Genomic DNA, 21,902 nt, shown 5'->3' with positions numbered 1-21,902 from the left:
CTTTAAAACATAGTACAAAATATGGAATTGATATTTTATTAAAACAGACATATTCGATTTTACTGAACGAAATTACTTCCAAAAACTAATGGGAATAGCAACGGTCAATGAACAAGGCAAAACTTCGGTCAAATAACGCGACACTATTGCAGGTTCAGAGATAATTACGGAGATATTACAGTTAGTACCAAAAGGATTCATTAATTTTAACAAAATATTCGTAAAAATATATCTATCATTTTGTCCCTATAATCTATTGAGTATTATATTATTAGACTACGCTTAAACTACTAATTTGAAAGTACGAAATTACACAGAATATGCATGAAAATATATATAAAGTATTCAAAGTATACTGCTTTCTATAATATTTGGTAGGTAAAATTTTCTACCAAGTCTCTACTTTTTTAATTATATTTTCAAAAAAATGAATTTGCGTAAAAATCTGTAATCTATATATTATCAATAGTGAAATAACTACGGTTCTTTAAGTAATACATATCAGTTGGAATGATTTAGTAATGACATGATAAAGCATTATTTGCGAACTATATATGTATGTTTCCCATTCTTCTTTTTGGCTAATGATATGAAACATAATCTCCTAACTTAGCAGCTTTATCTTACGATCATGATACGTACAAGGTTTTCTTTAATTGAAGAATTATTTCTATTTTATCTCCATCTGGTTGTAGTTATCGGTTGATTCTGACAAATTATGTACGTAAACCATTTGTTTAAAATATAATATTATGAATGTATAAGAAAAATAAGAGTACATCAAAATAACGTATAAAAAGTATTTATATTATTCGATTTTTCAAGTATTTAGAAATAACAAATATACATTATAAATAAAAGAAATTGATAAAAGTATTATTTGTACCATGTTAGGTAACTCTACGTAATCACGATCAAATTGAATAAAAAGCATCAAGTATTCAAGCTTTTTTGTCTTTGTGCAATAAATTATTTGAAGATACTAAAATATTGGTACTACTGGGATTACTTAATTTTCATTACTATTAAGTTAGTCGATACAGTTGAAGCAAATTAACAAAAATTTACAGTTATATATATTATTACTTATTTTTATATTATTATAAATGAAGTAATAAAGTAAAATAAATATAAGTAGTTAATACTAATAACTTAAAATATTGAAGATAAAGTTTGAACAAATAAATATTATTTCAACCAGACCGTGTATTTATGTGCTGTCTTCATCCTGCTAGGAATTTTTTTTAAGAAGGTATCACTGATGATAATAATTCTTACCTTCGGTTAATATCTCATTCATAGCATTATGCTACACCAGTTTCCGTTCTGCGATCATGGGTTGCTGTAAAAGTACCATTCCCGAGAAAAGATAGTTTCGTTGAGATATTAATTATTTTTCGTTTGAACGCCGACATTAAAATTTCTTTCTCGTTTCTCGAAGGTAAGAACTCACACTTCCAGAACCGTATGATTTATGAAAAAAAATAGTGACATCGATAATCAATAACAAGTTGAATAAAATGGAAACATACCGATTATAAAACAGCTTTGTGACGCCTCTTTCTTTTCCGTATGACGTCTTTTTCTTCAGTTTCTTTCTTGTTTCGATAGAAATATGTTCTTGAAGGTTAATACAAGCTTTTTTTTTTCAATGAATTTGAAGACGAAAAAATTTGTATCTTGATATTTTTACACGTACGTATGATATTTACGTCGACGTAATAGAGTTTATATACAGTCTTGTATTTTTGTTAATTATTCATTTTTATCGTAAACTGAAGTTATTTATGTAACATTTTAAATAGCCTATCGTAGTCAGTGAATATTTATAAACTGTAATAATAATAACAATAAGATATATGTAAAATATCTTGTATAGACTTCATAAATTAATGGATAATTATTAATATTACTAATGACATTATTTAACTTACAGTTTACTAATTTCACTTTATAGTGTATATACTTAATTCATATGTAATATATTACAGATGAAATTATTTTTTATACATGTATATTAATGTTAACTTTGTTGAATTTATATATGATTTAATGTATTTCAGGGTAGTTCCTTTTAATAAATGGACAAATATATTAATCTATAATGGAAGGCCCATTAGAAGTAAAAGATTCGACCGCAGGTGCAGAAGAACCTATTAAATCAGAAGTACCTGTGCAGAATCCAGATAGCAGTGATCGGAGTGATGGTGCAGTATCACCTCCGCCAAATTGTAGCATTTGTTTGGGCAAATTAGTGAATACCTCATTCACTGATAGTTGCCTTCATCAATTTTGTTTTACTTGTTTACTTCAATGGTCTAAAATAAAGACAGAATGTCCATTATGTAAGCAGACATTCAAATCCATCATACACAATGTTAGATCAGAAGAAGATTATGACCAGTATCATGTACCTAGAGAATTTGCCACTTTTGATCTTAATTTTGAATTGGGTCATGCTATGGATGTTGGCACTCATCGTTTTCATTATAGGTATCATGTAAATCTTAATCTAAGATTAATATTTAATATTAAATATATAACAATGTCATAAACAAATGAATTAAATCATTGTAGAACAACTATGACAGGACATCACAGACGCTCACATGAAATAGTGCTTAATCCAGAACAGGTTGCAAGAAGAGAACAATTACCTAGCATAGCACCACAAGTTCCAATAGGAGAGCGCTTACGTAGACGTGTAAATCCAGCCGATTATCGTCGCACCATTTATAGGCTCGGAATTTGGGCTACTGCATTACCAGATGTATTTGGTCGCTTTCGCGAATGTAGTGCTGATTTTTATCGGTAAGTATTAGTACTTGGTACTATTTATACATTATTTGCATAAAAAATCAATATAACGTTTTCTTATTCTGTTTAAGGAGAGAACCGAGAGAATTAAACCGACTTATACCATGGTTAAATAGAGAATTGCAAGTATTACTTAATAACAATTCTTCACTTGTTGCATATGTATTAAGTATCATATTGGATGCTCTTAGTCACTATGATATCAGAAGCCCAGAATTTCGAGAGTTAGTACGCCCTCATTTCAGCACATATACAGACCACTTTGTACATGAATTACTTAATTATGCGCGAACTAATTTCGATTTAGTTGGCTATGATCAATCCGTAACTTATTTACCACAAGGTAGGTGATATAGTTCCATTACTTATTTGTATATCATATGTGATACTTTACACCTTTTCTTTCCAAAATTAGTAATATTCATTATAGGATTGTCAAATGAATATGTATCACATATTTTGTCACCTGCATCTAGCAGTACTAGCACTAGTTCTGATGATTCAGATGTGCGAGTTCTAGATGAAGCAATCGATCTTAGAATGAACACAGATATGCCTAGTGTAGGACCACATACAATTAATATGCCTGGTAAAACTCTCATTTGCTTTTCTTTGTTTCACATCGTTATTTTACATGAAATTAAAATGTAAAGTATTTTTTTAATTAGGTCCAAGTACCGTAGCACAAACATTTCAATTGGAAATCCCATACAATGTACCAGATGTATTAACTATTTCCTCTGATTCCTCCACATCAGATAATGATTGCGAAGTGATTGGTTATGTGAAACCTCGTCATGAAAGAACTCCAGAAATCATAGAATTACTTTCATCTGATCCTGAAGAAATAAACATTTCTCACATATCAAATGATAACGCTCAGTAAGTGAAAATATTTTATTTCAGAACACTTGACATCAATCGAAAACATAGTTATGTTATTTTAATGTCATTATTAGAGTTCCAGCACCTGCTTCATATGAAGATATTGTCCAACCTAGTACATCTCACAGTATTAAGAACCGAGCATTGGCATCATCATCTAACGAAAGTAATTCTGATTCAGACAGCGATTACAATTTCCGAAGAAGCAGAAAATATCAAAGTCGTACTAGAAAACATACGAAAAGAAGTACAACTAGTAAAAGGCGCAAGCGATCTATAGAAACAAGAGTTCGTAATCGAACGAGTAGGAATTTATCCAGTTCAGGCGAAAGTGACGCTAGAAAAAAGACATCGAAGAGGAATACTCAACGGCCGTCGAAAAGAAGATTAAGTAGTAGTAGTAGTGACAGCAGTTCTCACGAAATCGAATCAAAACCTTTGGATGAAAAAAAATCGCGAACTTTACAATATTCTACGAAAGGCACTGTACGGGTTCGTAAAGATTTAATTAAGAAAGAAACTCGATATTCAGATGATGAATCATTCAGTAGTAATAGTACTGATTCAGACGAAGTTATGAAGAATGTGAAATCTCGTACACTGCGAAAATCTAAAAGGAAATACGCCACTAGTTCAAGTGATTTTGATACGAGCAGAAATGAGAAGATAATTAGAACAAGAGGTAAAACCAGGCAAGTATCGGATACAAAAGAAGCTCACCGAAAAGAGTCAAGATACAAGAGTGATCGACAATCTGAGTCTAGAAGTAGCAGTGTATCTTCTTATGCATCCCAAAAAGAAAAAAAAGATAGTTCTAGAAGACGGGAATCTCAACGAGATATAAGTGATAATGACAGCTCTTGGACAACCAGAGACGTGTTAAGAAAAGATCGTGAATTTAAATCCAAGACAAGAGAAGTAATTCTAAGTAGTTCAGATTCCGATGGAGATTTTAGGTCGCACAGTCAATGCAGTAATTATTCAAATAAATCGTATACACATAAAAAAAAATCGAAGCATAAAGATAGGCATAAAAGTAAAAAGAGGAAACGATCCAGCAGTAGAACACATAGTTCATCAAATCGATCACGACTAACTCGCCGACATCCAGCTTGAAATTGAAATATAATATTGAAACATTCCGATTCGAAAAATGATTTAATTAGAAAAAGAAATAAACATGTGTAACTCCTACAAAATTTGCAAGGGGTTACAAAAGATCTCAGGGTAACACCAAATCAAAATCGATGAAAATAATGATGCATTTGATTGTTAATTGGCTTGGATTCAAAACGATATCGCTGAATTTAATAATTAAAACCATTTAACGATTACCTATTTAATTGATGGTTACTAATGAATTTCTTTAAACTATCATGTGTACGTGAAATACAACAACGATAAAACATGATGAATTCACATTAATTTTGGATATATTCATTTGTTCATCATCATCAATATGGTTATAAGGGTGCAGAGACATTTAACATTTTTAAATGAAAACATATTGCATTATATGAAATATTATTTTATTTCTCTATATTTTTAATGAAAATGGCTTCCACATGTGTTGTAAAATATATGGAAATTGTGTATAAAGTACTGACGTAAAATTACAGGTTTTATTTATAATTTTTTCTAATGTATAAATTGTTTACATAAAAGATGCGACCAAACTTAATGTGTTAAAATTTATGTTAAATTTTGGGCAATATATGGAAAAGAAAATATTCTGCATAAACACGTACGAACATATATATATATATATATGTATATATGTGTGTGTATATATATATATCACTATTACTTTCATAAAGGAACTACAGTCCTTATTATATTTCCCTACGACTTTAATTCCCAAAGAATGTTTGTAAATATATTTGTATGTTATAAGCTAATAATTTAATTAAAACTTTACACAGATATAATTTTTTGTAAAGTACATAGATTTAGAAGTGCTATATGTAAAATTATACATGTTATGTATGAATCATAAAGTAATTAGTTTATAACAGATAATATTGTTTCCTCTTTTTTTTTTTAAGTAATGTTCTGAGGTAAAATGTGGGAGAATGAAAATAATACTTTTAAATTATTCAAAAGACTGAATTTTCCTTACATCATATATTTTTCTCAAAACATAACAGTTTTTTTACATTAATCAAATTTTGATTTATGTAAAATGCACTCCTTGCGCGTTAAATGCATGTAAGAGGCTAAAAATTTTAATATAAAATTAATCTTACAGTTATGATTATTAAAATAATTCATATAACATTCGTATACCTGATAAAGTCATCTATATCCATAGTTCTTGCACGTTTATTTTCTGCATCCGCTTTTTGTAAAATATCATTTATCATTTCCTTGATATTAAATCCCTCTGGAATTTCCTACATATCATAAAACAAAAAGTTTTGTAACATTTAAACTAATATTCTTGTAATACTTATTACATCTTTGATTACCTTGTTATTCAAACTACAATGAAGCTTGTAATTTTTCTCCAACATTGTTAAGACTGTAGTTTGTTTAAATGCTGCTGAGAGAGTTTTATTTTTTCTGACAAATGCAATTCGTGTTAAACCATCCCATTCTTGGTAATTAATTGGAGGTGGTGGATTACGTGGTTCTATTCTAACTACATTTGACTCTACTTTTGGTGGTGGTCTAAAATTGTTTTTCCCTACTTTCATAAGCAAGTCCACTCGTGCTAACAACTGAGTATTTATACTTAAACGACAATATAATTTATCTCCTGGTTTAGCTACTAAACGTTCAGCAAACTCTCTTTGAAACATAAGTACGGCACATCTGCAAAAAATAATGTGCTAAGTCCATTTCTGCTTGTTAAAAATGTATGTGTATGTTAAAAATTTATAATTTTTCAAATATCAATAAATAAATTTTTAAACAAACTGAACATACCTGAACAGTGGCCTATGTAAAAGTAATTTGAATACTAAAGGTGATGATATCTGATATGGTATATTGGCAACACATAAATCAAAAAATGGTAAGTCTGTTTTCAAGACATCGCCTATCATAATTTGTAATTTTGACTGATAAATTGTACCTTGCACACGTTTCTGTAACTCAGCTACCATTCGAGCATCCAATTCACATGCTATTACTTTTTTAGCTTTGTCCAGTAATTTTACTGTCATATTACCAGTACCTGGACCTATTTCTAATACAACATCTGTTGGTCTAACTGCCGCTTTTTCAACCATACTTTGAATAACAAGCGGATTTTTTAGAATATGTTGTCCAATATTCGTATTGAATAAAATTCCTGGAAAATTAATGTATTATTAAAAATTAAACACTCCACAAGAAAAATACATATTATAGATATATCATACCCTGTTTTGCGACTTCTTTATGAATACGAGTTGTTTTTTGCGTGTGTACTTTCGGCATTTTATTTATTTTATTTATATTTCAAATTTTATGCAAAATATTATAAAAAAATTAATCATAAAATTCATCACATGTCAATAATAAACACTGAACGAGGAAAACCACATTCTTAATTAAAATAGATTGTGATATGAAAGGAATAACTCATTTCTCTATATGGACGTTTTCAACTCCCTCTTGTGTGATGTAGTAAAATTAGAATTACGTGTACTAGTGAATGTTTCTTATTAAATTTCTTTGATTATTTAGTATCAAATATTATGAGTTGTATAAGTTGAGGATATGTAAAAGAAATGCATTTGTCTATTAAAGGTGCATATCGATTAATTATTGATTAAAAAAGCCTAATTTTCTAACAAAGTGGCCAAACTGCTAATGAACGTAGAGAAAAGCGTTTACCTATATTCTGCATTAACATGGACGTAAATCTGTCATTTTGATAATTATATAGTTAAGGTTATAAGCAACGAATTATTGCAATATTATTTAAGTTTTATCAAGCATGTTTATTTAATGAAGCTTGATAATAATTATCAGTGAACGCATGTAATCATTGACTTTCTTATTGCGTGAAATATTCACTCTAATGATACGACATAAATTTAAGTTTGACGAGTGGTCTATCATTTTGCAGGAATAAAATTTTGCAATGCAAAGGCTTAATCTTGAGATTCTAAATTGGTGACGTTATGGAGCTAAAAGTATGGGTAGAAGGAATACAGCGTATTGTATGTGGTGTTACAGAAACCACTACATGTCAGGTTAGTTATATTTTTTAATATCACAATTGCGTTGGATGATGTAATATTTATAATTTTAAACACTGAATTCCATACTTTAATAATTTAATAGAAGCATAGTCTGTATAATAAAATGTAACTTTTAGGATGTAGTATATGCTCTTGCCCATGCAACGGGCCAAACAGGTAGATTTACTTTAATAGAAAGGTGGAGAACTAACGAACGTCTTTTAGCTCCATATGAGAATCCTTTAAAGGTATTAATGCATTCAATTTTTAAAGAATTAATTTATAACTTATATGGGTTTGTATAATAATATAAACTTTTTTAATAAGATTCTGATGAAATGGGGAGAATATTCTTCAGAAGTTCAATTGATATTAAGACGTTCTACTCCAGAAAATAATAAGGCTTCTAGTTCATTAGGAACTCGTTTAAACCATGGTACACGATCAAATGGTGTGATGAGTTCTGCCTCAGAACATAATAGTGCACAAGATGATGCTAAAAATACCACAACTCCAAATTCCGAATTTGATGACTTACAAGGATGTCTTGATAGAAATCGTGACATCAGAAAATCACTAACGTTTGGAGGATTACATGGACATGTTATGGAAAATAATACAGAAGTAAATAATATTTAAATTATATTGTGCATTCTCATAACTAATTGTGTGTAATATCTTTTCATATTTTATATTTATATTTTAGATTCAGATGGAAAATGTTGCCATAGTTCAACCTACGTTGCATTTAAAAAATAAGGAATTGAATATAAGAAAAAATATGCAAAAACCAGCTCAGTCTCCTACCCGTGCTAGTAGCAGTGAAAGTAACACACATTTATCACAAAAGAAAGTGCGTGAAGTTCCCCCATATAGGGATCCTCCAGGTCCAGCTTCACCACCTTTAAGAACTTTACCCCCATACAGAGATCCTCCACCACCTAATTTAAATAGTCCTGGAAGATCACAGTTTCAATCTAGTACAAATATTGGAAGTCCTCATGTTCATAAAGAAGATCAACCATCTTCCAGTAATTCTGTCAAACTAAAGAGAAATCTTATTCAGGTTCTACAGACAAGATATTTTTTAAATATATACACAAATATAGATAGTTAGATCAATACATTGGTATACACAGATATAGATAACTAGATCAATATGTTGGTGTAGACATAATATAATGATAACAATAATATAGTTATTGCAATTAATGCTGTTAATCCTTCTTGTATGTTTAGGAATTTCAAGAAACAAAAGGGCAAGCTCAATCTGTAAACCAATTATCTGGTCAAGCTCAAAATATGGTTACAGTTGCTTACACTCAACGCTATGTTGAACTTATTAGACTAGTCAATAAACAACGCGATACTATTAATGCACAGCAAGCGGATCTTACTAAAGTACGAATTACGTAATTATATATTTAGTTATATTTTTAATAATTTAATCGTGACAAAATTTTTAAACATGTATTTCATAATTTATCTTCAGTTTGATGCTGAAATATTATATTGGGAAACTAAAAATAGAGAACAAATGCATCAGATGGATTTCATTTCTCAGGAAGTGAATCGCATGGAAACTACAGGACGTCTTATTGAAGAACAGGTATGTATTTCATACAATATGAAAATACTTTGTATAATTATCATGATTGTAATAGTGTTTGTTTCTATTATTTTATTTTTATTTTATTTTATTATTGCTTAATCCGTGCCTTTCGGCTTTGGACGAGCTTTTGGTTTTACATCTCTCTTACCTATTTCGCTTCTTATATATCTACCTCCCCTCCTATCCACTCTGTTGTATTACACTCCCTTAATTATTCTGTCTCTAAAATTGTGGCAACTTTTGGGCTTTTGGCTCCTTGCTGTGCTTCCTTATTGTTATTCCTCCTCGTCTTGTATTGCCCTTCTCTTCTCTATTATTGCTTTTAGTTCTGTTAGTCCTTCTCCAGTCTCATTTAGTATTTTTTCTGTGTCCTTTGGTCCTCCTGTTATTTCACATTCTTCTATTACATGTCTCAGGTCTTCTTTCCTTTTACATAGTCTGCATATTTTTTCTCCCTCTTCTTTCCAATATTCCCTTGCTTTGGTCTCGTTTCCACATCTGAATCTTGCTAATATTTTTCTGTCCTTCCATTTCATCCTCCCTTCTAAGTATTTTGGTAACTCTTCTTGTAATAATGTTTGTTTTTATAGCTAAAAGAACTAGCACATGTCGAAGAAGAAAGTGAAATAGTTAGACAACAAGAAAAGACATTAAAATCAGAAATTACTTTACTGAGATCAAAACTTGCGAATTGTGAGACAGAATTACTTCAGTGCAAAAATAAAATTAGGTAAAAGATTATAAGCTTAACTTTTTTGATATAGCACAAAGTTAATTGTGTTCTTTTGCATTGCAGATTAGTTATGGAAGAACTTGCTATAGAACAACATAATATAAGTCGTGAAACAGATGAAAGACAAATAATGGAACGTAAAATCATTACTGAAGTCGAACATCTTCAAAATGAAGTAGAACAAGCTAAACGTTCTGCTGAACTAGCTTCTCAATGTGCGGAAACATTAAAATTGGAAGTAGTAAGTTTAGAGTCAGCAATTGTTGAGAAAAAATTACAAGTAGAACGATTAGTAGCGGATATGAAAGAAGCTAATTTACAAAGTCTTGCTGTTGCTTGTCAAGATGAACAAGTCAAATCATTATTTGAAGGTATTTGTGACTTAAATTAAAATGTAACTGAAAATGTTAATTAATTTATCGATTTCTATATATAGGTACCCATAAACCTGGTAGTACGCGTAAAATGATAGGTTCACCAAGACAATTGGAGACTGCGGTACCTACGAGTAAAAATCCACATGGTGTTTGGGTATAAACATATATTATTCGACATACTTTGAGATATCGAACGTAATATTTTTTATTTTTAATACAGTAAGCAATTAAATATTTCATGTAGGGTTACATGTGCAGTTTGCACCTCTAGTAAAATCAATGTAAGTGAATAAGATATTTTACTTTCGTACTGTTTATGTATACACTAATTATTTTTATCTACTGGCCATATAATTTTGAACAAGCTTAAGTAATAAGTATAAGTCTTATTAATAGTCTTAAACATTATTTGTATATATCCAAGACAAAAGAAAAAATATTGGACAATACATTTATCCAAAGTATCACAATTATAAATCATGCGACCTACTTGCATGATATAATTTAAGTAAATGTACTTATAAATTGTTGCAAATTTCATGGAATTATTACTTGAGATAAGATTATATATTTTCTATAATCAAAATGATTCTGTGAATTAAGAGCATTTACATATTAGTGCACTATACAATATTAATTTAATTTGCACTTAAAATATTAATGTAGTACACATATGTTGTGTATCTTGTACATATCCTTAAAAGCATGTGATAATGAAATCTGAAATATTCTATTCTATCTTCTGTTGAAGTATGTTAATTTACTTCAACTTTATTTCTAAACATTTAAGAATCTATTATTCAAATCTCATTTCAAAATTGAGTTCATTCTATTTTATCAACCAAACTTAACCCTATATAAAAAATCTGATTGTGTTTGATTGTATTTGATTGTAGTTTTAAATGAAAAAATCGCTTCATTTTACATAATAACAGTCTTCATTGATTTATATGTGCATATAAATTATATTATTAGTGCATATCATAGCATCTTCACACTGCCATTATTAGTAATGATCTTTTAAGTATGATACTACGATTAAGTTTACTTCGTATGTAATTTCATTTTTACAAAATCTACATACTCTTGGAGTATGTAATTATTTCATTGTCGATAATACTGATCTGTTTTTTACAACGTGTCTACCAAAGTGTGTTAATTTTTTATTAGAAATAAACATATATTGTATAATAAAATATACAAATAAAAGATAAAATTTAATTAAAAGTTGAAATGGAATTGTTTATTGATCTATTTAGATCTATTGATCTATGTAATTTTACAAAAAGACATCTAATGTATATACCCTAATTATAGGGTTGTAAGAAGTGTAAAACAATAGCTCACAGTTTCGCGCGCTTTTTAATTCGTTACTTCATAGCGTCATAAAAGCAATATATACCGGGATCATTTAATCCTTTGTTTAGAATTATACACATATACATAAGTGAAAGAAAAAATTACTGCTAAATAATCGAGTAAATGTTCGAAATGTGTTTATACTTTTAATATAATATTTAATAATCATTTATTACGTCTTCAATTAAGTAGAATTCAAATAACAACAGTTGTTTTCTACATTCTTCAAGCAAATATGAGTCTCTGGGTAGATAAATATCGTCCAACAGCACTTGGAAAATTGGATTATCATAAAAAACAAGCAGACTATTTAAAAAACATGGTAATATTGCCTTAAAATATAGTTAAAATATGTTCAGTAAATAGTAAGTTAGAGAATAGGTTATACTAGAAGTATGTTATTTATTTTTTTTTTTTTTGTAATATCATTGAATATAAACGTGTTCAAATAACTTATAATTATAATTTTAGATACAAAAAGGAGATTTTCCACATTTATTAGTTTATGGACCATCAGGGGCAGGAAAAAAGACTCGTATAATGTGTATTATAAGAGAATTATATGGAAGTGGTGTTGACAGATTAAGAATGGAAACTATGACATTTGAAGTAAGATATATTTTTATATATTTAGTTTGATTCTGAAAATGATAACTTTATGATTTCAGACACCTTCCAAGAAGAAGCTAGAGATAACAACAATAAGTAGCAACTATCACATTGAAGTAAACCCAAGCGATGTTGGTATACATGATAGGGTAGTAGTGATGGACTTGGTGAAAACAACAGCTCAAACTCATCAAATAGATCCCAGTGGACAAAAAGAATTTAAAGGTAAATTTTCAAGTTTCATTTAACGATTGATCATTATTTAATTTTGTACATTCTTTAATAGCTATAATTTTTTATTAGTGGTATTACTGACTAATGTGGATCAACTTACAAAAGAGGCACAACATGCTCTTCGAAGAACAATGGAGAAATATGTCACTACATGTAGGCTAATACTTTGTGCAAATTCAACATCTCGTGTTCTGCCAGCTATCAGATCACGATGTTTAGGAATTAGAGTTCCAGCACCATCAATATCAGATATAAAAGATATTTTGCATTCAATTTGTAAACGCGAAGGTTTAACTTTACCAGATGAACTGGCTACAAGATTGGCTGAATGTAGTGGCAGAAACCTCAGACGAGCGATATTAATGCTTGAAGCTTGTAAAGTTGAGCAGTAAGTATATTCATCCATCAATAAATTTGTTTTGATACATTTAACTAAAACAGTATATCACTTTATTCACTTTTTATCTTTAGATATCCATTTACTGCAGACCAAAGTATTACAGAACCAGATTGGCAAGTGTATATTCGTAATACAGCAAATATGATGGTCAGTGAACAGAATCCAAAAAAGCTTCTTACAATAAGAAACAGGCTCTATGAATTATTAACACATGCTATACCATGTGATTTAATATTTAAGGGTCTTTTACAAGAATGTATAAAAAATTGTGATCTTCAGCTAAAAATTGAAATTGCAACAGTTGCAGCAGAATATGAACATAGAATGCACAGAGGATCAAAACCAATTTTCCATTTAGAAGCATTTGTCGCACGATTTATGGCAATTTACAAAAAATTTATCGATTCATCTCTTGAAGGTTTTGTGTGATATATTTATTCACATATTTGCATGTATTAAAATATAATTTTTAAATCAGTTCATACATTCGTAAATTATTTTGTATCTACTATTATAAATTAACTACTAATAATATCTATTTTTGGTTTTTGTCATAAATTAGATATAATTTCGAAAGTACAAGATGGAACACATTAATCTAACAGTACAATTAATTTTCAATAGAAATTATATCAATGTGACAATATAATTGTTTAAATTTACATTGCGGCAAGAGCAATAGCAGAAATTGTTGATAATGCAATTACCGCATAACCAGTGCTATACACTTCCTTAATTGAAAGAAACATTCCTAAATCCCAAGCCTATAAACAAGATTTTATTAATAACAAAAAAATATTAATTAGAAACATATATAAATTCAATAGTTTTTAAGAAACTTTAATTACCAAGTGACGAAATCCATTAAATACATGATACGTAGCAGGTAAAGCAAGCAAAGTTTTTCCCGTGAAAAGAACAGGTGCAGACAAACCTAAATTTGTAATGATTTCTATGAGGCAAGGAATACCACCTGGGATAAGTAATGTTCCTGCAATTACAACAAAAATTATTTGTTTACAGATTTTTATTTCTAGCTTTATTCTGCAGAGATGAATAATAATTTTACCTATACCAAGCAACATGGCATAACTTGATAATATCATGCCTGTTGTACGATGTGTAATTGAAAGAAAAGATGTTAATTGAATTTGGTAAATGGACAAATGTGGTGACATGGGTCTTTTAAGGCGCATGTTTTTCTCATCATGGGTTTCGCAAATTGTACTTCCCGTGAACAATGGTTTAGATATGGCAACATTTCGTGGGCTAGAAAATTACTTTCATAATTTCATTTATAAAAAGCATAAATGACATTTAAATAGAGCGAAGGTTACATATTATGTAATAAATTACCTGGAGGTATATAAATTCCGGAAAGTACAAGGATTGATGCTTCGCCGGCAAAGCAATCTAAACGAAAACAATTTTTAACATTAGTCTTATTAAATACAACAAAATTTGTTAAAAAAGTTCAGCGACAGTTCACTACCTCATATAACACAGCGCCATGTTCATGTGACTATATTCGTAATTCTAAATTCTAAACGTACATACATAGATGTTGAAGTATATGAACAGTGATATAAATTATGTGTCTTTTTATAGTATTTATTCTGGCTATTTGGCTTAGACAAAATTGCGTAATATAAGTAATTCGATTAGATAAAAGTTAAAAAAATTATCTCATATTGGGACATATGATTTCTATAGTCTGCCTAACAAGGCGAGATAGTAAACGTAAACAAAATTTGATTGCTGCGACTATAACTATTGCTGACTAGTGTCAGTCTAGTCAGCAATTATAGATTATATATGTCTTTCATACCGATATTATTTTTTACTTATTACTAAGTAAATTATTTTATTAATGAGACAGTAGAGAAGACTAGAAAATTTAGTGTTTTATCTATTGCAATAAACGAAGATATTCTTCGTCATCGTCACTTGAAAATAAGGCTTCATAGGGGACAAATCATATGCATATAGTATAGCCACCTTATGGTTTGCAAGTATGTAAGCTTTCTGTGGTATCGTTCTTTGCTGTGAATCCCGGCTCGTGCCTAGCATTTTTCATTCAAAGATCGTTATTGCATTTTTGATCTCAAAGTACAATATATTTGTTAGAAATTATTAATTTTTAGATCATCGTGAAAAAATATAGACATAACTGCAGTAAATAATATTATACAATAAAATGAACGAATTTAAGTTGCCTAAAGCTCCTAATGGTATTGGAATTGCCGCTTCATGCCTTGCAGCGGTCGGCGTGACGGGTTATGGCTTTTGGAAATCTATGTATACAGGTTTGGTTTACACAATTTACTAAAGAAAGAAAGAAAAATTAATATTTATATATTATAAGTAATATATACAAATTATTATCGATATGTATATATATATATAAAATTTGATAAAAAACTAATGAAAAAAATAAAATTTAAAGCAAAAAACATTTGCTTTTAAACATTTGTAGTTATATGATTATGTCTTATTTCAGTGGAAGCTGGTCATAGAGCAATTATATTCTCTCGTTTGGGAGGAATCCAACAAGATATATTAACTGAAGGTCTTCATTTTCGTATTCCATGGTTTCATTGGCCAATTATTTACGACATTAGAAGTAGGCCTAGGAAATTATCTTCCCCTACAGGATCCAAAGATTTACAAATGGTCAATATTTCTCTTCGTGTGCTGTCTCGTCCTGATGCAACTATGTTACCATCAATGTATCGTCATTTAGGTCTTGATTATGATGAAAAGGTTTGTGTAAAATATCAAAATATTTTCATATTAAAATTTCAATAAAATTGTTATTGAGATATAATCGTTTGTGTTTTAGGTTTTGCCAAGTATTTGTAATGAAGTATTAAAATCAGTTGTAGCAAAGTTTAATGCATCTCAGCTAATTACGCAGAGACAACAGGTTTCAAATTTAGTAAGAAAAGAATTAACTGAACGTGCTAGAGATTTTAATATTGTCTTAGATGATGTGTCAATAACTGAATTAAGTTTTGGTAAAGAATATACAGCTGCTGTAGAATCTAAGCAAGTTGCTCAACAGGAGGCGCAAAGAGCTGCATTCTTCGTAGAAAAAGCAAAACAGGAGAAACAACAAAAAATTGTTCAAGCAGAGGGTGAAGCAGAAGCTGCCAAAATGATATCCTTTAAAAAACAATATAAATAATTATAATGTTGTATATATTCTTTCTGAATGGAAATATCCTTAACTCCAGTGTACCTTGGCTTGGCTCTTAGTCAAAACCCAGGTTATTTAAAATTACGAAAAATCCGTGCAGCACAAAACATTTCTCGCACGGTAATTATAGAAAAATTCTGTTTTTTATAATGATTTATCGAAATATTATATAATAAACGTAATTTTTGTTTTAGATTGCTAATTCTCCCAATCGTTTGTATCTTAGTGGTAATGGCTTGATGCTAAATATTCAAGATCCATCATTTGATGATTCATCAGACAAACTGAAAAGTAAGAAATAAAGACGATAAAATATTTTTTCATACGTATCATATGTAATATGATTTTCAACATTATATATGTAGATAACAAAAGAAATTATTAAAAAGATTCATTAGATGATTGTAGATATAAAAATGTCACTGCACCTATTTCTTGTTATTTGTTTTAATATCCTGTGGTAAGGTGATGCTCGCTCGCAAATCTCGAGCTCCTGTTTTTTCAGGTGATAAAAGGCTGAGCTTGGGAAACTGGAATGATGCTATGCAAAGTGCTGTGAAAACTTTAAAATCTGAGCAACAAGCAACAGTGAAAACCAATGAAAGGCCATTAATTAGAGATTCTGTACCAATGTCTCCAGAAGAACAAGTATCTATTTTATTGGATTCTGCAGATGGTGGAGCAAAAATGATTGTTTCTTGATCTTGAACTTTTAATTCTATATTTAAAAAGAAATTGCGATGCGAGCTCATCTTCTCTAACATATTCCTCACCTAAATCTTGTTAATGTCATAGACTAGATGAAAATCTTTTTATTTTATATTAAAGAATTCATATTTTAATAATCTTTTAACAAGACGATATTACAAATTATCGACATAAGAAAATAAAGTTAATTTACAGTTTGTCCCCTTATCCTTCTTTTATTCTTAGAAATACAAATCATTTGATACTCGACAATCATGATCTTCGTCTGGACATTTATAATACAAATTTTATGATATAATATTCTAATTAATCATTTATTTAAAAGCGTAAGTGTTGAATGAACATCGTTTCGGAATTATATAATATCTTTGTATCCTTGTTACTTAAAACTTATCTTTAAAAAATGGTAAGTTTTGGAACACACTTGGGAGGTGTGCTTCCGAAAAATTTTTGAATATGTATATGTGTATTTTATTATTTTATTATTGTTTAGTCCGTGCCTTTCGGCTTTGGACGAACTTTCGGTTTTACATCTCTTATACCTATTTCGCTTCTTATATATTTATTTCCTCTCTTATCCACTCTATTATATTGCACTCTCTTAATTATTCTACCTCTAAAAACTAAAACTAAAAACTAACAATTAACAACTAATGACTAAAAACTATTGCAACTTTGGGCTTTTGCCTCCTTGCTGTGCTTCCTTGCTGTCGTTTCTCCCCGTCTTGTATTGCCCTTCTCCTGTCTGTTATTGCTTTTAGTTTTGTTAAACCTTCTCCAGTCTCATTTAATGTTTTTCCTATGTCCTTTGGTCCTCCCGTTATTTCACATTCTTCTATTACATATTTCAGGTCTTCTTTCCTTCTACATAGTCTGCATCTTTTTTCTCCCTCTTCTTTCCAGTATTCCCTTGCTTTGGTCTCATTTCCACATCTGAATCTTGCTAATATTCTTCTGTCCCTCCACTTCATGCTCCCGTCTAAGTACTTTGGTAATCCTTCTTTGGCGATATTTCTGTAATGTATGTTATATTTGGATTCCCTTATCCTTTTTCCTCTCTCTTCTGCTTCTCTTTTTCTTCTTTCTTCTAAAATTTGGTCTGCTGTCATCCTTTCTTGCTCTTCTCTTGCTTCTATCTGCGTCCCTCCATTCTCTTTCTTGCTCTTTTCCCTTCTTGGCCATTTCCCCAGTTCCTCTCTCTTTTCTTTATACACTTCTTTACTAGTTTCTTTTTTGATTCTAAGGCTTTCTTTTTATACCTTGCCGCTCTTTTTAATGCTTTTTCTTTGATTTCTATTAGCTTGTATATATATGTATTTAATGTGATCAATTTAGATAACCTCTACTCGTATGTGATAAGAAAAGTACTGGCAATTTGTCATTAATTACGTGCTATTTTCAAGCTTGAATAAAATAAAGGTGCATATTTTCAATTTAATAAATTTCAGATTGTAATTTTAAGCAAACATTTATTTTTACTTTTTCTGTATCTATTCTATTTTTTCTTTATATAATATACTTAACCATATGTTCTGTTAAACTAATATGATATTGCATCACATTTGTAGATGAAAGAAGATAAACGTGCTAATTTAACTACAGAGAGGTAAGATAAATTATTATTTTTAAAAGACAGTTATTTCATAATTATATTTTTGAGTTTCTTCATTTCTTTCTTAAGCGATGAGCTTTCTAAGAAGGCTCTTAAGAAACAGCAAAGAGAGGCAGAAAAAGCAGCAAAGAAAGCTGAACGTAAAGCTCAGATTGTAAGTTAATTCATTAGATATTTTAATAAAAAAAATTATTTTCTAAAATTTGATGTGTAGGCTTTCAATAAAGCATTTTTGATTTATATATATAGCAAGCACAACAAGATGTAGTTCAGGAAGAGGATATATCAGTTGGGAAATATGGAGAAATAGGATTAATACAGAGTAAAGAGAAACACACAGAAAGGAAATTTACTGATGTTAAAAATTTGAATCCCAGTTTAGAAAATCAGACTATATGGTTAAGGGGACGTTTACATACTAGTCGTGCTAAAGGTATATCGTTTAAGATTAAAGCAAGAACATTTAATATTTATATAATCAAGTTAAATATTTTTCCCTTGTAGGTAAACAGTGTTTTATCGTTCTAAGACAGCAATCTTATACAATACAAGGTTTAGTTGCAGTCAATGAAAAAGTCAGCAAACAAATGATTAAATTTATATCCAAGTAAGTGGTGTAAATGAGTTAATAAAAATTAATGTTACTTTTTATTTTACAAAATTATTTTGTAGCATTACTAAAGAATCTATTGTGGATATAGAAGCAGTTGTAAAATGTGTTCCTTCCCAAATTGAATCATGTACTCAAAAAGATGTTGAAGTTCACATTGAAAAAATTTTTGTAATAAGTGCTGCAAAACCACAATTGCCTTTACAAATTGAAGATGCTTCAAGACCTGTAGGGGAAGTCGATGATAATGCTTTGAACATAAAAGTGAATCAAGATACTAGACTAGATAATAGAGTCTTGGATCTAAGGACTCCAGCTAATCAGGCTATATATAGAATAGAAGCAGGTGTCTGTAAATTATTCAGAGATATACTTACAAGTAAAGTAGGTTGTCAGTAAAGTAATAAATTCTACAAAATTGTAAACAGCATATAGAATTTTATTCACATATTTTTGTTTATAGGGATTTGTTGAAATTCATACACCAAAAATTATATCTGCTGCAAGTGAAGGTGGTGCAAATGTATTCACAGTATCATATTTTAAAGGAAATGCTTATTTAGCACAGTCTCCACAACTTTATAAACAAATGGCAATAGCTGCTGACTTTGATAAAGTTTTTACAACAGGAGCAGGTAATGTTTAATTTAAAAAATTTAATTCTTTCATTTCATTTTTTGGAAATATGTTATTATGTATGGGAATTTCTTAGTCTTTAGAGCTGAAGATTCAAATACTCATAGACATTTGACAGAATTCGTCGGTCTCGATTTAGAAATGGCATTCAAATACCATTATCACGAAGTAGTTGATACTATTGGACAGTTATTTGTAGAGATGTTTAAAGGTCTCCGTGACAAGTTAGTAAAGTTGACTAAAAGATGTAAAAGACTTTTTCTGTAATTGTAAAATACTAATCTTATATTTAATTTCAGTTACGCTGCCGAAATCGAGGCTGTACGTCAGCAGTATAATGTCGAACCATTTAAATTTTTAGATCCGCCTTTGAAATTAGAATTTAAGGATGCTATTGAATTATTAGCGGAAGCTGGTGTAACTTTGGGTGAAGAAGATGATTTATCTACGCCGGATGAAAAATTGTTAGGCAAACTTGTTAAAGCAAAAGTGGGTTTTTCTTCAAAATATTATTTGTAGATATGAATCTACTTTTCTCAATATTGTCTTACTTCTAGTATGATACGGATTTTTACATCTTGGATAATTATCCATTGGCAGTAAGACCGTTTTATACCATGCCAGATCCAAATAATCCGGTAAGCTCTTAGAATACCTATTTTTAGAATAATGCGTTACAATAATACATTAAATATGTTATATTTATTACAGAAAACATCAAATTCTTATGACATGTTCATGCGTGGTGAAGAAATTATGTCTGGTGCGCAACGTATTCATGATCCTGAACTTCTTACAGAACGTGCAAAGCATCATGAAATTGGTAGGAATATTTTATATTTTTATATGTTTGCAGTAATAATGTAACATATTTTTTTAATTGTAGACATAGAAAAGATAAGATCATATATTGATGCATTTAAATATGGTTGCCCTCCCCATGCTGGTGGTGGTATTGGATTGGAGCGTGTTGTTATGTTATATCTTGGCTTAGACAACATTAGAAAAGTCTCGATGTTCCCTCGTGATCCTAAACGTATTACGCCATAAAATTTCAACTTTAAAATAATTCGTGCAGTACATATATATTAATGTATAATGAATACATTTGTATCATTTGTAATTACTATATCATTGAAAAAAGCAATAAACAGACATTTTGAATACGCTTTCAGTTAGGTATAATGTACCTAACTGAAACTAAACATCTCTACAAATAATTTCAATTAGGTATAATGTCTATGTACTTGCTTCGGCAGTACATTTACTAAAATTGGAACGATATAGAGAAGATTAGCATGGCCCCTGCGTAAGGATGACACGCAAAATCGTGAAGCGTTCCACATTTTTTCTGACGGGATCGGCCCGGTGGACGCCGATGTTAGGGTTCAGGCTCGGCGGGCCCTGCTTGATAAATGGCGCGCCAGCCTAGACACGAGAGCAGGCGCGCCGGGGCTGAGGGTCCTCAAGGCCGTCCTTCCAAACTGGGACGTTTGGTTGAACGGTGGCGAGCCTCCCCTGACCTACAGGGTGACGCAGGTGCTCACCGGGCACGGGTGCTTCAGTGAGTACCTGCACCGAATCGGGAAAGAGGCGACCGCGCATTGCCACCACTGCGATGCGGATGTGGACTCGGCGCAGCACACGCTGGAGCATTGCCCGACGTGGGCGGTGCCGCGCCACTCCCTCATCGTGGAAATAGGATGGGACCTCCCGCCACCGGCGATCCTTGAGGCACTGCTGGTGAGCGAGAGAGATAGGAGGGCCGTGACCTCCAACGAGCAGGTTATGCTCCGGAAGGAGGCGGCGGAGCAGGTGAGGGAGCGGGACTCCCACCCTGAGAGGACCGGCCGGCAGGGGCGCGGCAGAAGCCGTGGACGCGTCTGGGCGAGGCGCGCTAGGGCCGCCGCTCCCTCCGCTGGGGTTTAAACTTAAACGT

The 21,902-nt window shown here is 30.6% G+C and overlaps 7 protein-coding genes and 1 non-coding gene across 19 annotated transcripts; 6 read left to right on the top strand and 2 right to left on the bottom strand.

Moving 5' to 3' along the window:
• The first annotated feature begins 1,272 nt into the window (after positions 1–1,272).
• On the top strand, positions 1,273–5,318 carry LOC126923386 (E3 ubiquitin-protein ligase Topors). Of its 3 annotated transcripts, none has more exons than XM_050736781.1 (7): positions 1,273–1,441; positions 2,064–2,493; positions 2,578–2,811; positions 2,889–3,160; positions 3,248–3,406; positions 3,486–3,699; positions 3,777–5,318. In XM_050736781.1, exons 2-7 carry the CDS (start codon positions 2,105–2,107, stop codon positions 4,816–4,818), a joined length of 2,310 nt encoding a protein of 769 aa, XP_050592738.1. In that variant the 5' UTR covers positions 1,273–1,441; positions 2,064–2,104; the 3' UTR covers positions 4,819–5,318. The 3 variants fall into 3 exon arrangements, with proteins under 3 accessions (XP_050592738.1, XP_050592736.1, XP_050592737.1); XM_050736779.1 differs by having other exon boundaries at positions 3,233–3,406; XM_050736780.1 differs by lacking the exon at positions 1,273–1,441 and adding an exon at positions 1,519–1,695 and having other exon boundaries at positions 3,233–3,406.
• A 493-nt stretch (positions 5,319–5,811) lies between these two features.
• On the bottom strand, positions 5,812–7,276 carry LOC126923400 (probable dimethyladenosine transferase). Its single transcript, XM_050736810.1, has 5 exons — positions 7,068–7,276; positions 6,631–6,997; positions 6,171–6,516; positions 5,989–6,095; positions 5,812–5,918 (listed from the first exon to the last, which is right to left on the bottom strand). Exons 1-5 carry the CDS (start codon positions 7,123–7,125, stop codon positions 5,876–5,878), a joined length of 921 nt encoding a protein of 306 aa, XP_050592767.1. The 5' UTR covers positions 7,126–7,276; the 3' UTR covers positions 5,812–5,875.
• Positions 7,277–7,306: 30 nt separating this feature from the next.
• Positions 7,307–10,913, top strand: LOC126923392 (ras association domain-containing protein 8). Of its 5 annotated transcripts, none has more exons than XM_050736794.1 (10): positions 7,307–7,437; positions 7,760–7,886; positions 8,012–8,122; positions 8,202–8,498; positions 8,581–8,940; positions 9,114–9,275; positions 9,367–9,483; positions 10,077–10,216; positions 10,283–10,590; positions 10,656–10,913. In XM_050736794.1, the coding sequence occupies exons 2-10, from the start codon at positions 7,815–7,817 to the stop codon at positions 10,754–10,756; spliced, it is 1,668 nt and encodes a 555-aa protein (XP_050592751.1). In that variant the 5' UTR covers positions 7,307–7,437; positions 7,760–7,814; the 3' UTR covers positions 10,757–10,913. The 5 variants fall into 5 exon arrangements, with proteins under 5 accessions (XP_050592751.1, XP_050592752.1, XP_050592750.1 ...); XM_050736795.1 differs by having other exon boundaries at positions 7,433–7,581; XM_050736793.1 differs by lacking the exon at positions 7,307–7,437 and adding an exon at positions 7,444–7,667.
• Positions 10,914–11,970: 1,057 nt separating this feature from the next.
• Positions 11,971–13,680, top strand: LOC126923398 (replication factor C subunit 3). Of its 2 annotated transcripts, none has more exons than XM_050736808.1 (5): positions 11,971–12,277; positions 12,427–12,564; positions 12,624–12,789; positions 12,868–13,186; positions 13,270–13,680. In XM_050736808.1, exons 1-5 carry the CDS (start codon positions 12,191–12,193, stop codon positions 13,625–13,627), a joined length of 1,068 nt encoding a protein of 355 aa, XP_050592765.1. In that variant the 5' UTR covers positions 11,971–12,190; the 3' UTR covers positions 13,628–13,680. The 2 variants fall into 2 exon arrangements, with proteins under 2 accessions (XP_050592765.1, XP_050592766.1); XM_050736809.1 differs by lacking the exon at positions 11,971–12,277 and adding an exon at positions 12,302–12,320.
• Positions 13,611–14,855, bottom strand: LOC126923402 (succinate dehydrogenase cytochrome b560 subunit, mitochondrial-like). The gene is made up of 5 exons (XM_050736813.1): positions 14,691–14,855; positions 14,555–14,611; positions 14,268–14,467; positions 14,047–14,189; positions 13,611–13,962 (listed from the first exon to the last, which is right to left on the bottom strand). Exons 1-5 carry the CDS (start codon positions 14,714–14,716, stop codon positions 13,858–13,860), a joined length of 531 nt encoding a protein of 176 aa, XP_050592770.1. The 5' UTR covers positions 14,717–14,855; the 3' UTR covers positions 13,611–13,857.
• A 187-nt stretch (positions 14,856–15,042) lies between these two features.
• Positions 15,043–18,850, top strand: LOC126923397 (prohibitin-2). 4 transcript variants are annotated; one of them, XR_007713142.1, is made up of 7 exons: positions 15,043–15,504; positions 15,699–15,961; positions 16,041–16,358; positions 16,440–16,517; positions 16,592–16,688; positions 16,888–18,126; positions 18,441–18,527. XR_007713142.1 is itself a non-coding variant. In XM_050736807.1 (7 exons), the coding sequence occupies exons 1-6, from the start codon at positions 15,396–15,398 to the stop codon at positions 18,685–18,687; spliced, it is 879 nt and encodes a 292-aa protein (XP_050592764.1). In that variant the 5' UTR covers positions 15,043–15,395; the 3' UTR covers positions 18,688–18,711; positions 18,787–18,850. The 4 variants fall into 4 exon arrangements, 3 of the variants coding, with proteins under 3 accessions (XP_050592764.1, XP_050592763.1, XP_050592762.1); XM_050736807.1 differs by lacking the exons at positions 16,888–18,126; positions 18,441–18,527 and adding exons at positions 18,674–18,711; positions 18,787–18,850; XM_050736806.1 differs by having other exon boundaries at positions 16,903–18,527.
• Positions 18,007–21,129, top strand: LOC126923396 (aspartate--tRNA ligase, cytoplasmic). Of its 2 annotated transcripts, none has more exons than XM_050736804.1 (12): positions 18,007–18,126; positions 18,674–18,711; positions 18,787–18,871; positions 18,967–19,150; positions 19,222–19,324; positions 19,390–19,711; positions 19,791–19,962; positions 20,040–20,187; positions 20,263–20,452; positions 20,521–20,601; positions 20,675–20,786; positions 20,850–21,129. In XM_050736804.1, the coding sequence occupies exons 2-12, from the start codon at positions 18,674–18,676 to the stop codon at positions 21,011–21,013; spliced, it is 1,599 nt and encodes a 532-aa protein (XP_050592761.1). In that variant the 5' UTR covers positions 18,007–18,126; the 3' UTR covers positions 21,014–21,129. The 2 variants fall into 2 exon arrangements, with proteins under 2 accessions (XP_050592761.1, XP_050592760.1); XM_050736803.1 differs by lacking the exon at positions 18,007–18,126 and adding an exon at positions 18,376–18,524.
• A 77-nt stretch (positions 21,130–21,206) lies between these two features.
• Positions 21,207–21,313, top strand: LOC126923778 (U6 spliceosomal RNA). Its single transcript, XR_007713313.1, has one exon. It is a non-coding gene; the product is annotated as a U6 spliceosomal RNA (small nuclear RNA).
• The last annotated feature ends 589 nt before the right edge of the window (positions 21,314–21,902 follow it).

Source organism: Bombus affinis, chromosome 13, assembly GCF_024516045.1.
Source record: "Bombus affinis isolate iyBomAffi1 chromosome 13, iyBomAffi1.2, whole genome shotgun sequence".
NCBI classification, from domain to species: Eukaryota; Metazoa; Arthropoda; class Insecta; order Hymenoptera; family Apidae; genus Bombus; species Bombus affinis.
Note: the sequence above shows the minus strand (reverse complement) of the source record. Positions and strands in the feature narration are given on the sequence as shown.